This window comes from Aspergillus saccharolyticus (genome assembly GCF_003184585.1).
Source record: "Aspergillus saccharolyticus JOP 1030-1 unplaced genomic scaffold BP01scaffold_6, whole genome shotgun sequence".
Classification (NCBI taxonomy): domain Eukaryota; kingdom Fungi; phylum Ascomycota; class Eurotiomycetes; order Eurotiales; family Aspergillaceae; genus Aspergillus; species Aspergillus saccharolyticus.
The window spans coordinates 982975-994255 of NW_020290616.1; the positions used below are offsets into that span (position 1 = coordinate 982975).

An 11281-nucleotide genomic window follows, 5' to 3' on the forward strand; every position below is an offset into this window, starting at 1 on the left:
GGGTCGGTCTAATTCCAATCAAACCACTGCATAATGGATCAACGAAGCCATCTTTGGGGAACTGCCAGCTTGATGGATTGTGGATCTCCTCGGGAGGGCCGCTTGTCGCATCTTCCATGGTCCATGGCTAAATGACGATGAGATAATGAATTGTACTTCAAATCAAGGTTGGGAAAGCGGCAGATTGATTGTGACATGAAAGACAATCGAAAATACTAGTGGACATACTTATCATTACGGTAGGCCCTACAGTAAGCATATATATGTTGACTACTGCCCAGCATGCACCAATCTCACGCGTTGCGGATGGTGTCGATCTACAGCTGCAAAATCACATCGGCACCATATAGCCATGATCAATGCGATTGCCAAGTAACCAGGGCTGAGAGGACGGTTCTGGAATGAAAGGCTCCTTGCAGAGAGCGTTGATTTGATGTCGAGTTTGATAAGAAAATAAAGTAGGCGCCATCCCCGCCCCAGCGTGACCCACTGCCGCCGAAGAAATGATGGGGATCGGCACGATCTCGTCACCCGCGCGGCTTGGGCTGGGTTGCTGGCGAGGAGCAATCCATTCTGGAAGGATCCATTCTTTACCTACAGTAGGTATGTATGTCAGTAGGGCTCATTAGTATGCTATAGGTTTCTCAAAGAAAGGTTATAACGGGGCCGGATGTCTTAGTTCGACCTTGCTTGGGCTTTCATGCCTTGATGTCGCTTTCGTCTTTTCCCAGGCGTAAGAGTTTTCTCCTTCTACTGGGGACCGATATAACTTGAACCTCACTCACAAACCACAGAGGACTCCATACTTAATATTACAATATCCCTGAAGATAGGTCCAATTAATCAATGCTGTCCAAGAACCACCAATTCAAAGGGGTTGATACGTGTGGCGTTGTCTCAGAATAGTCGTAGGTATGGGTAGTACACATTGACTGAGTGGTTGTGAAGTGCTGTCGTACTGTGGTCGAGCTGCAGCATCTTCCCGATCCACTGAGACGGCGACGGCGACAGGCAGACATATTCCTAGTGCTCCTAACAAACCAATTGGAAGCCTGCGGATCCCAGTAGCTACAATCCGCTGTGCACGTTCCTCAAATTAGTTTAGTTGATAACGGTGTGGATGGATAAAGATTTCTCTGCACTGCAAGCATTCAAGACCTGCTTCGTCCGTCGTATCGCATACGGAATACGCCAGCCCACTAAGGAACAAAAAGGCTAAGCGTGGCCGCCGTCCCGACCAAAAATAAAACATGGTCGGAAAAACCATCTGAGAGAGAAAAAGACCAAGTGGTTCGTGTGGAAAATGAGAGAGAGAGAGAGAGACAGAGAGGGAAACCCTCAAATTTGAGTCAGTATGATGTCGACAGCAGACGATCTGCTTACTGCCGACAGTCTAGAATCAGTGACTGACTGGATTCGGCTTTGCTGATGTGCACGTACGGGCAGGGGTCGATCAGGCGGCAAGAGAGACAGCGATTGTAGGGAGTACTCCGTTGTCTGTCTGCATTTACAATTATGATAAAGTGTGATGAACTGGACCAGGTTCGTCCCTGGGGGGTGGGAATTACGGTGACACATGGTGCCAGTGCCAGTGCATGAATCTCGAGCCAACGAGACTCTTCCATACAGTGGCAGACAGTGGCTGGGCTGTTCTCTCCCCAAGTGATTGGCCGGCTGTGAACCAGGCGAGGGAAAAAGCTGCGTAAGACTTGGTCTGGGATCCGGTTCTTCCTGGTTTGTTGAAGATATCCGATGGTTCCAAGGATAAGTTCAATCCCAAACCCACGCTGGGCCTCGTCTTTCTTTTACCGGGCCAATGTTGGCGATGGAGGCGATGGAGTAAGTGTGCAAGAAGCCAGAGACAGGCACGGTAGACTGTGGTCAGTGAGTTCAAAGATGAAAGCTGAACAGATGGTCAATGGGAAGAACAATAGAAGTGGTAATAATGATGGTGGTGGACACCTAGTCAAGGGAAGCTTTCCGGGGTAGATAAGAGAGAGAGAGAGAGATGCATTTGTGCATCATTAATTGTGAAATAATTCAAGTTATCCCACAAAATATCGATCTCACCACCCGCTGAGCCCACCACCCACATCTGAGTACTCCGTAGTGAATATTAATAGAGTGTTGGAGACAGACAGGCATTGTAAAGAAGGAAAAAGAAGATCCGGTGATCCTCTTTAGTGGTCCTCTCGGCCATCTGATAGGCAGAGTCTCAATTCACTCATCCATCGGATCCTAGAAGTGATCCCCTCTTAATTGCGTGGCGCCTGTCGTCAACACCACTGGCCGATTCTCAAGTAGGTCAAATACCCTCAGTGACCCTCGGCTTTTGATTTGTTTTCTCTTTCATAAGTTTCTCTGTTGACATTCGTGTGATTGCCTCGCGAGAGTCCTCCCCCTTCAAAACCTGCATATAACACCATATAACACCCTCTAATATTCACCTTCCAAGACCAAACTACAGCGCACTACTTTGGCACCCGGCGTCATTTTTGCCTACTGTCGATCGCGGTGTGACGACCACAATCGCTCGTCTTTCTGCTCGGACCATCCCATCACTTTGCAGGAGTCATCCATTGTCCTGTCCGTGGAGTCTTTGATACTTGAAACTTGAAATCCGTACTTTCATTGCGAGCTCTAAAAACGACGATCCCCACCACTTCGCTCGTTGACGCTATTAAGACTTGCTCCTGAGTCATTCGAGAACGTGATTAGAAGTTCGATTCTCTCCGCACCGCAGACATCAAAACAAAAAAAAGTGGTCTTGATACCCCACGTTTCGCTCGCTCGCTCCTCTCGTTGGCTGAACTGAGTCGTGCAGCTCTGAAACCGCGATTGAACAGGCCCGAGACTCACAGAAATCACAGCCAGCGATCATCCTCCATTCCTTGGCAGTTCCCACCTGGATCGTGCTTGCGCTCCACAACGGCCGCCATAGCTAAGACAGCGCGCTGCGAAAACCTGCTGCAGTTGTTGGTTATCAGGCGCTAAGCAGTCGTCCCCGACGATAAATAACCATGGCCTCCTCCCAGCCGGTCGCGCCTCCCAGGCATAGTCGAGGCTACAGTTTTAGTGGAAAGTCCAATAAATCTGGACAGTCGGGCCATTCCAGCAAGAAAATCCAACTCACTGAATCCGCCGACGAGAAGCACCGCCGTCATCTACATACCAAAGCCGATCCGATGGTCGCTATGAGCGAAGCGCAACCTAGTACGTTTTTACCCGGAATTTCCCCTTATCGCAATACTTTTCCTGTTTGTTTCTTCCTGTCGTTCTATCCCAGCTTGTTTACTCCACCTCTCCTCAACTCAATGCGCCGCTCGGATGGCTTTGCGCAACTCTCCCGACTGACTATGTTCTCCAGACACGGTTGCCCTCGAGCAGTCCACGCTGGGTTCCTTGCGCACCATGCAGCACAAGGACCAGTACGGCAATATCATTAGTACGTTTGCCGATTTACAACACCGTTCATTCCGGCGGGGACCCTTTTGACTGACCGTATCTACTCGTTTCTGAATAGCTGATCCCGACCTTTCCAATCCGACGCGCCCGCGATTTGAGCGCCCGCTCGATACCATCCGTTCCTTTGAAGCTGCGATATATGGAACATACAGCAGTAGACCTGTTTCGTACGCAAGGACAGGTGAGTTCAAGCCCCCTTACTCCGGCAGGTTGATTCCGGCGGCAAATTAACTATCTCCAGCAGAGGAATCAACACCCGCAACGCCAGAGTACAGCCGACGGGGAAGCTATTATGGAGGTACTGCTCGCTCCCCTCACCTTCCAGGAGGCATGCATCTCGCATCGTCATTGCTGGGCTGTCAATGGCAAAGTTTCACTGTGCTAATTTCAGGATTCACCGCAGCGCCCAACGGAGGTCATTCCAGCAGAGCTCATCACGATCAGAATGGCTACCCCAACGGCCGTGGCACCTACTCGCGACCCGACAGCTACGTCGAGAATGGCAACGGGCAGGCAGACAACTACTACCCCTACAATCAGGGCGGCGGCAGCGGCCGACCGCGACCACCACGCCAAACACGGATGAACACCGAACAGAACGGATATTCGCAGCACGCTTACCAGAAATCGTATGATAACGTGACAGCTGCATCTGGCTCAGGGTCTGGCAGCAACGGCGAGGCTTGGGGAAATTCAACGGACCCGAGTTCGGTGAACAGCTCAATGGATCAGTTCCAGCAGCAGCAACAACAACAACAATATCAGCAGCAGCAAATGGCCGAGAGCGTCGGGTTTCAGGGCTTCGGTGCGGGGCCAAACCTCGAAGGTGGCCAGCCCGCAGCTGGAGGACGCATCAACTTTGGCAGCAGCAATCCTTCGGCGATTGATCCCAACGCTGGAGGTCCTGTTGGAGGTGGTCCACCGCCCACGGCTGCGAACAACCGTCGTCATTTGCGCAAAGCGACAAACGATTCCGAGATGAGCAACGATTCGAAGCGAAAGAGCTGGTTCAAACGCCGCTTCAGCAAGAACTGAATATTTCCCTCTGGTTGACGATCCTGGTGGTCGCACCTGTCTCCTCCTTTTTCTCACACGCCCCCTCTATCTTCTTCTCGCTTATCTCTTTTCATACTTGGTTGGGTGTACTAAAGTCTAAACCGGCGTTCAAACGGAAATTCCCTCCCACCACGTTCCTTCCTCTTCGACCTTTGCTGTTTTTTTGCTTTTGAGCAAATGACCAGACTTTGCTCGGGATGGGATTGTTTTGTTGTCAAAGGGTGTCTTGAGTGGGTTTGTATTCGTTATGTTTCGAGTTCTCTCTTGTAATTAACTTTTCACTTTGCTTTTTTCCCTTCGCATGAGGTTGATGGGTTGACGAGACCACGATACACGGAATGCTATACTCTCTTTTCATGCTGTTCGAACGGCGTCTCCCCCGCCGTGCCTCTTTTCATTCCGAATTGATTCTGACGTTGAACCCGATACCAATGGTGAATCTACGGATCCTTTTTTTATCATAATGGACAAGAGACGAGAAGTTGGTTTGATCCAATCCAATCATTTTGTGTTCCGCAACGTTACTAGTCAAATAATGGTGTCTTCGTCGTGTCGATTCGGAGAGTCAGTAAGTTGTACTTACGGTGAAAGCACATGCGTGATGCGGTATGCTCAGTATAACCGGATAAAATTATCTCTCTATGAGCTCAACGATGAAAAAAGTACTAACAAACCAGGGAATCAAGAAAAATCACAACATATCCAGCCAAAGAAAAGCCCCCCTCCCTAAAACTTCAGCATACCCCTCCGCAACTCATTCAGTCCCCCGACAATTAACACTCACCACCCGCCCCCAAAAAAAACCCCATCACTTCCGCCCAAAAAGCTTATACTTCAACTTATCCGCCAACCCCTCATACTGATCATGCCGATGCTGATGCTTCTTCTCCTTCTCCTTCCGGTGCTCCTCATCGAGATGAACGTTACCTTGTCCACCGCGCTGCAATTCGCAGGAAAAAATAGCGAGATCAGCCATTCAATTCTAGTTCGGGCGGGCACGACCGCCCCAGAACTGCAAGGTGGGAGAAGAGGTCAAAACATACCCCAGTATGATAATCCCCATCAATGGATTGTCGCACCGCCAATTCCGGAATCACTTCCGCGTCGTGGGGCACTTTCGAAGTGGGACGCACGTGTGGGGAGCCGATGTTGCCTGCTCCGCCGCGCTTTTGTTTCAAATGTTTAGTTATGGTTGGAGCTTTGGGAGGAGGAGAAGGAGGCTTACACCGGCGGAGTAGGCGCCGTCGCCTTGGTCGCCGTAGATGCCTTCACGAACTATGGCGGCGTCGACGTATCTGCATGGTTATAGCAGTCAGGGGGGTGGTCTTTTTTCTTCCTTTTTTTGGGGAGGTTGAAGTGTAAGGGAATAAAAAGGGAGTGTACTACTCACTCGGTGGAGTCGGCGCCGATGTTGCCTTGGCCTGAGATTTTAGTTTATGAACGGTCAGCATGTTAGCATAACCCAGGCGGGGCATATGCTGGATGGGAGGGAAGGCGGGTTTCATTCAATTCGACAATTGAGAAAGAGATGGCTTAGGAGGTGGAAAGGGGGTTGTTGGTGTTTAGGCAATGCGCACCTCCTCGGCCGTGTGATACAATAGGATCGTGTTCACCCATTTCTCTGTGGTGTTCTGGAAGCTGCGCCGATTCAATGTCGTGGTTCGTGGTGGTGGTGGTGGATTCTGGTCTGGTGGTTGAAGTTGGGCGGTTAGTTTAGGTTCAATTCAGGTATAGTCCAATTCTGGCGTGATTGCGCGAATGGCGCAAATGCGATGCGATAGTTGAGCAAGACAGGTTGGTGATGTCAGGCGGGCGCAATCAATAGTGGTGAATTGACATACCTGTTGCAAGTGATTTATGGAATTGGCAGGAGTTGCTACTCTTAAGTAATAGTGTTCGATGTTGCGGAACAGAGGATTGATGTCAGACTCAAAATGTGGTGGCGGGATAAGGTTGTCACAATATATAGGCCTCGTGTCGCAATGACTACTACTACTTACTACTAGTTAGTACCTTACCTTGCCCGGCTGAGCCACAGCGCCAGTGCGACGGTTCGAGAGGCCTCTCTCTGCCCGAGTTTCAAGGGTCATGGAAAGCTTAATCTCTTCTTCTAGTCTCAGGCCTACCTGAAGGGCTGCATCTAATGGCTGATTATCGAAATTATCGTTGCATTTACTTCCAATATCTCGCACCATGACGTCGAAGTGCTGATAAGATGCTCTCCCCGCGTTGATTGGTTCCATGCGTGACTAAAGCGGGTTTGTCCGCCGATAAGGCCGCAAGCCACAGATTAGTTGTGCCCTCCTGCCCCTGTTTTTATCACCGGCCTCGGTGCGGTTCCAGACACATAATCGTGTACGAATACTCAACATTGATAATACTAATTGCCCTATCCCAGAACTACAGTATGTGGAGAATCAGGAATGTACTTGAAGCAGAACAACAACCCATGGAACCCTCACCACTACTTCTTTTCCGCAGCAGGTCCTCCACCCGTCGTCGGCAGACCCATGAAGATCTTGAACGAATCGTAACTGATACGGGTTAGCTCTTGTCTCGAGAAAATGACGACGGTCAAAGGCCATGAGATAATACATACATCATCCACTGGAGTCCGGTCTGTTCATGATATGCTGTCAGTCACCATCCATCATCAAGCAGGAGGGAATGCTTACCAGAGTGCCGATCATGACAATACGGACGGGGAGACCGTTCCAGAGACCCCGGAACCCAATATCCCCATAGATGCGGCTCATCGCTGCACCGAAGGCTTCGCCAGCCTGACGATTGGCGTTCAGCTTGCTGACCATCACGTCGGCTGGGTGTGATACAACTGCGCAAAGGATACCAGCCAGGTAACCACCAGTGAAGGCCACTGTAGTCTGTGCACCCTTGTTGTAGTCGGACTTCTGACCAGGGAGATAATTGTAGATCATCTCGACAATGGTCTCAAAGGACGCAAACTTCATCATAGTATACGGAATCTGACGTCCCCACAGGGGATAGAGGCCCTTGTATAGACTGTGTATGAGTAGGTTAGCGACCGTCTTCCGGCGACTTGACTGACGCAAGACGCTAGCTAATACTGCTTACCCGGCTACACCTTCCTTGGAGACCACGTTGGAGATACCAGTGAACGTCGACCGGATATCTGGTGGAATGGTCGTCTGCATGCGCACTTTGACGGCTTCAAAAGGACAGAGAGCTACATCGGCGATAAGCTCTGCCGACGCACTGGCAGCCAGGTACAAGGATGTTTTCCAACGAGTCGCGTTTTCGATACCAACAAGGTCACTATAAAACTTCTTGAAGTACTCATACCCGCCATACTTGAATGCACCTTGGGCCTTTCAACACGTTAGTAAGAAGGGGGGAGGGGAATTTACTTGACTCCTATGCTTACGCTGTAACCAAAGAACGTTGGTCCCCAGCCAGTGAACACTCCCCGCAGCCCTTCAGCGCCACGAATTGTTCGGAATGCCTCTAGATTGCTCTTGTAGAGAAGAGGATCGACTTGACGGCGGCACTTGATCAAGTCCAAAGGGGTCACAGCGGTGTGGGTCAGACCGCAGGCAAGTAGCCCGCCGACAGTACAGGCCGCATAGTACTTGGGGGTCCAAGGTTCAATCTTGCCAGCTTTGGCTTGGGCCTTCTGGCTCGCAAGATCGAGCTCTCGAGTAGCCTTCTTCTTGGTGTCTTCAATCACACTCCAGGCCGGAAATGGTTCCTTCTTCTGGATTTCCGGCGCGTATGAGCTGGATTGTCCCAGTGGAAGCTGGGAGACGAAGGCTTGTGCGATCACGTCTTCAGATGGAAGCATGATGGCTAGACTGATTTAGTTGCACTGAAAAACACGTTAGGAGTTCAGAATCAAGAGTTGACTTGGTGAAAACAACCACAAAGCTGTACTGGCGGCTAGTTCCTTATCTATGGTATGAGACCCCACTTCTCAGCGGTGGAGATAGAGCGGAGTTAAGAGAAAATAGAGGTACTGATCAACAGTCTGGTATTTCCTGATCCCTTTACTCTGAATCACAATGCCTTACCAGAGCAGACCACGGAAAGAAGATGTGGAGCTTCAGTGATGAAATCCGGATGGGATTGAAGAGGGGTGAGAAGTGACTGAAGGGACAATTGCTGACGGGGCGGTTGTGCCGACCGGTTCATGACGTCGGACGATAGCCCGGGCCCGACGGCGGCTAACTCGTTTTGGCTCATCCATTGCTCGTCATTATATTGCCGGCAGAATAAGTACTCTATCGTTCAGTCATGAACATTTATGAATACCATACCTCTCAAGTACTTCATAGCTAATTCAGGGCGGAAAATCCAACCAAGTAGGCTCTGAAGCCCTCATAGACGATATATAATGTCAATATGCAGGGTGCTTAGTAAGGTAATGTGCAAGCCGCCTGCAAGTTGGCAAGGATCACTTTCTCGGTCATTCTATCCTGCAAGTCCGCAACGAACGCCACGACGAGTGATGTTCTCCATAGAACACCTGGGAGCCTGTATAGATCATCATTGCTAGCTTCCTGATAGTATGTACTCACCAGATATATGCCTCTCTTGCAGCACTATAAAACCTCACAGTACTTAGTTATATCCTGATTCGAAAACGGTAAGTCATGCGGTGAAGGCATCCGCAAGGGAATTCTCATTTGCGCTGGTCTCCGCTGTACCCACCAACTGGCGGCAGGCCCGCTCGGTGATCGATGAAATTTGGTCCGATCACTAACAACCTGACAGTGGCCGAGTGGATGCTTGACTCACGCAATATCAACCTCACCTGTTCATTCCCGTGCCTAATCCCGGAATTCTAGTCCGGCAGCAGTCGCCGAACTGTGCTGTACCAACCAAGCCGACCCCTCACCCTCGCATTTCCCCACTATTCTCCCCTCCTACCAACATCATGGCCTCTTACTTGAGCGCCAGTGAGGCTTTCGCCCAAGAGAAGCTCGTGCAGGATGCACAGCAGCCGGTCTCGCAGTCCGCCTGGGCGGACAAATATCGTGGTGTCAGTGCACCGCAAACCTTAAGACAAAACATGTTTTAGATCGCCATGGTCGACTGACCCTGCAAATCTAGGCCACGGTTGAGGATCTCGACCCTCCCCCGGCCCTGTCTGTCTCCCCCGAGGACCCCATCTCCTCTGCCCTACTCGCGGCGTATGAACGTGACTACACACACCTTACCGTCACCTCCTCGACGAAACGTTCTCTCCTTGGATACATCAGCATTCCCCGCCTCAAGGAGTTACTGAAGGAAGGCGCTGTGAAAGAAACCGACTCAGTCTCCGCTGCCATGCAACGGTTCAACCGCAAGCGCGGCACATACCAAGTGATTACGATGGAGACCCCGTTGGAGGAGCTGGAGCAGTTCTTCGAGAGCGAGACCGATGCCAGCGGAGCCACGCGGGCCAAGCAGACTTTCGCAGTTGTCACGGATGTGTCGCGCAAGTTCGTGCTCGGCGTCGCGACCAAGGCGGACTTGGAGGAGTTTGTCAAGAGACGCCCGACTTAATTACTACATCCTCTTTGCCGTTAAGCTGGTCCACTATATGATTCCCTGCAGGGCCCCTTCTTCAAGCCGAAATAATTGCATCTGAGGGCGCAGTTTTCTTTGTACCCTGGTTTTGTGAACTCCTTTGATTCCACCCACTGTGCCTGGTCCACAGGATGAGCAGCCTACTAGCGTAGCAGCGTATTTGCGCCTATTATGATCGAACCAAAGTATGCTTCTGAACATCAAAACTAATCTCGGTCGAACTAGGACTTGCAGATTGGTTTTTCGGAGCAATCACCCATAGACACATGAAAAATACATAGCATACACGCAGCTGCCCTCGAACGCCATAGCTTTAAACACCTGGTATTGAATGATAGTGACAACAAGACCAAATCATATTCGAGATACGCGCTACTGCGCCTTCTTCTCTTTATGCTTAGCATCGGCCTCTCTCTCAGCTTGGTCGTCTTTCCAAGCGACATAGATGTAAGTGAAGAGGACGATGTTGGCCATGATGGCGGCAACAATACCACCAACGGTTGCACTTCCTGCGCGAGACGGTTAGTATCATATCATTCCCATCTTGCGTAATAAGGTGGCTTCGAAGAAGACGTACCTCCGACGTAGTCGACTGTGACGAAGTAGATGCCAATAGGCGCCACTACCATAGCGGCGGAGAAACCCAGGAGTTTCATGATAACATTTCTGAACTTAAGAGTCAGTAATGTCTGCGTCTTCTCACCATCTGTTGTACTCTGCTGGTATATGCTTGCCCAGGAGGTCTAGGCGGCCGTGCTCGATCTCCGGAGTTGTCGCTGACCCCGAATAGAAGCCATATGGCGCTGTGTTTTCCCCCTCGGGACGAATTGGAAACACTTACGTGGGAACTGCAGGGGTCACGTCCGAGTCAGAGGACTTCTCGGACTTTGATGAAGCGACATTATCCTTGACTGGGAATTTTTCGACATTGCGACGGGCAGACATATTGAAATGTGTTGTTTGGGGGTGTTGTGATACTGATGTAATGGTGAGGGTGATGTGGAATGGTTGCCTGTCCACGTGTCGGGGTAGAACTGAAGAAAGTGAATGGGGTGCTCAAAGGCAGAGCTTAACACTCTTGTCTCTGCGTATTAATATATTTTGATTTTTTTTTAAAATAAAAAAAAAATAGAGGATGGAACAATGAACAACCAGCCCGTCTCAAGATGACAGTCTTCAATGCAATTGCGGATGAACGAATCCCGGAACCCAG

The 11281-nt window shown here is 50.4% G+C and overlaps 5 protein-coding genes across 5 annotated transcripts; 2 read left to right on the forward strand and 3 right to left on the reverse strand.

Moving 5' to 3' along the window:
• Window positions 1-3020: 3020 nt before the first annotated feature.
• BP01DRAFT_372085 (uncharacterized protein) lies at window positions 3021-4500 on the forward strand (the record flags this gene model as incomplete). The annotated part of the gene is made up of 5 exons (XM_025576714.1): window positions 3021-3213; window positions 3368-3445; window positions 3524-3646; window positions 3710-3763; window positions 3869-4500. 5 exons carry the CDS (start codon window positions 3021-3023, stop codon window positions 4498-4500), a joined length of 1080 nt encoding a protein of 359 aa, XP_025433906.1.
• A 790-nt stretch (window positions 4501-5290) lies between these two features.
• Window positions 5291-6409, reverse strand: BP01DRAFT_200695 (DUF3602 domain-containing protein). Its single transcript, XM_025571029.1, has 6 exons — window positions 6363-6409; window positions 6099-6208; window positions 5912-5942; window positions 5747-5816; window positions 5565-5687; window positions 5291-5461 (listed from the first exon to the last, which is right to left on the reverse strand). The coding sequence occupies exons 2-6, from the start codon at window positions 6136-6138 to the stop codon at window positions 5330-5332; spliced, it is 396 nt and encodes a 131-aa protein (XP_025433907.1). The 5' UTR covers window positions 6139-6208; window positions 6363-6409; the 3' UTR covers window positions 5291-5329.
• Window positions 6410-6872: 463 nt separating this feature from the next.
• BP01DRAFT_354451 (putative mitochondrial phosphate carrier protein) lies at window positions 6873-8533 on the reverse strand. The gene is made up of 5 exons (XM_025574424.1): window positions 7925-8533; window positions 7615-7868; window positions 7197-7542; window positions 7121-7140; window positions 6873-7055 (listed from the first exon to the last, which is right to left on the reverse strand). Exons 1-5 carry the CDS (start codon window positions 8339-8341, stop codon window positions 6986-6988), a joined length of 1107 nt encoding a protein of 368 aa, XP_025433908.1. The 5' UTR covers window positions 8342-8533; the 3' UTR covers window positions 6873-6985.
• Window positions 8534-9220: 687 nt separating this feature from the next.
• Window positions 9221-10392, forward strand: BP01DRAFT_354452 (putative cystathionine beta-synthase (beta-thionase)). The gene is made up of 2 exons (XM_025574425.1): window positions 9221-9538; window positions 9610-10392. Exons 1-2 carry the CDS (start codon window positions 9434-9436, stop codon window positions 10042-10044), a joined length of 540 nt encoding a protein of 179 aa, XP_025433909.1. The 5' UTR covers window positions 9221-9433; the 3' UTR covers window positions 10045-10392.
• BP01DRAFT_354454 (vacuolar ATPase assembly integral membrane protein VMA21) lies at window positions 10176-11237 on the reverse strand. Its single transcript, XM_025574426.1, has 3 exons — window positions 10910-11237; window positions 10646-10734; window positions 10176-10577 (listed from the first exon to the last, which is right to left on the reverse strand). The coding sequence occupies exons 1-3, from the start codon at window positions 11011-11013 to the stop codon at window positions 10441-10443; spliced, it is 330 nt and encodes a 109-aa protein (XP_025433910.1). The 5' UTR covers window positions 11014-11237; the 3' UTR covers window positions 10176-10440.
• Window positions 11238-11281: the final 44 nt, after the last annotated feature.

Bases quoted from the DNA above. Each gene is read 5' to 3' on its own strand.
- BP01DRAFT_354454 (XM_025574426.1), bottom strand. From the start codon at position 11,013: ATGTCTGCCCGTCGCAATGTCGAAAAATTCCCAGTCAAGGATAATGTC. The intron at 10,735-10,909 runs GTAAGTGTTTCC...TCTTAAGTTCAG, and splicing joins GTGACCCCTGCAGTTCCCAC to AAATGTTATCATGAAACTCC. The intron at 10,578-10,645 runs GTACGTCTTCTT...CGTCTCGCGCAG, and splicing joins CACAGTCGACTACGTCGGAG to GAAGTGCAACCGTTGGTGGT.
- BP01DRAFT_354452 (XM_025574425.1), top strand. From the start codon at position 9,434: ATGGCCTCTTACTTGAGCGCCAGTGAGGCTTTCGCCCAAGAGAAGCTC. The intron at 9,539-9,609 runs GTCAGTGCACCG...CTGCAAATCTAG, and splicing joins GGGCGGACAAATATCGTGGT to GCCACGGTTGAGGATCTCGA.
- BP01DRAFT_200695 (XM_025571029.1), bottom strand. From the start codon at position 6,138: ATGGGTGAACACGATCCTATTGTATCACACGGCCGAGGAG. The intron at 5,943-6,098 runs GTGCGCATTGCC...CTAAAATCTCAG, and splicing joins TGTATCACACGGCCGAGGAG to GCCAAGGCAACATCGGCGCC. The intron at 5,817-5,911 runs GTGAGTAGTACA...ATAACCATGCAG, and splicing joins ATCGGCGCCGACTCCACCGA to ATACGTCGACGCCGCCATAG.
- BP01DRAFT_354451 (XM_025574424.1), bottom strand. From the start codon at position 8,341: ATGCTTCCATCTGAAGACGTGATCGCACAAGCCTTCGTCTCCCAGCTT. The intron at 7,869-7,924 runs GTAAGCATAGGA...ACGTGTTGAAAG, and splicing joins CAACGTTCTTTGGTTACAGC to GCCCAAGGTGCATTCAAGTA. The intron at 7,056-7,120 runs GTATGTATTATC...AACCCGTATCAG, and splicing joins ACCGGACTCCAGTGGATGAT to TTACGATTCGTTCAAGATCT.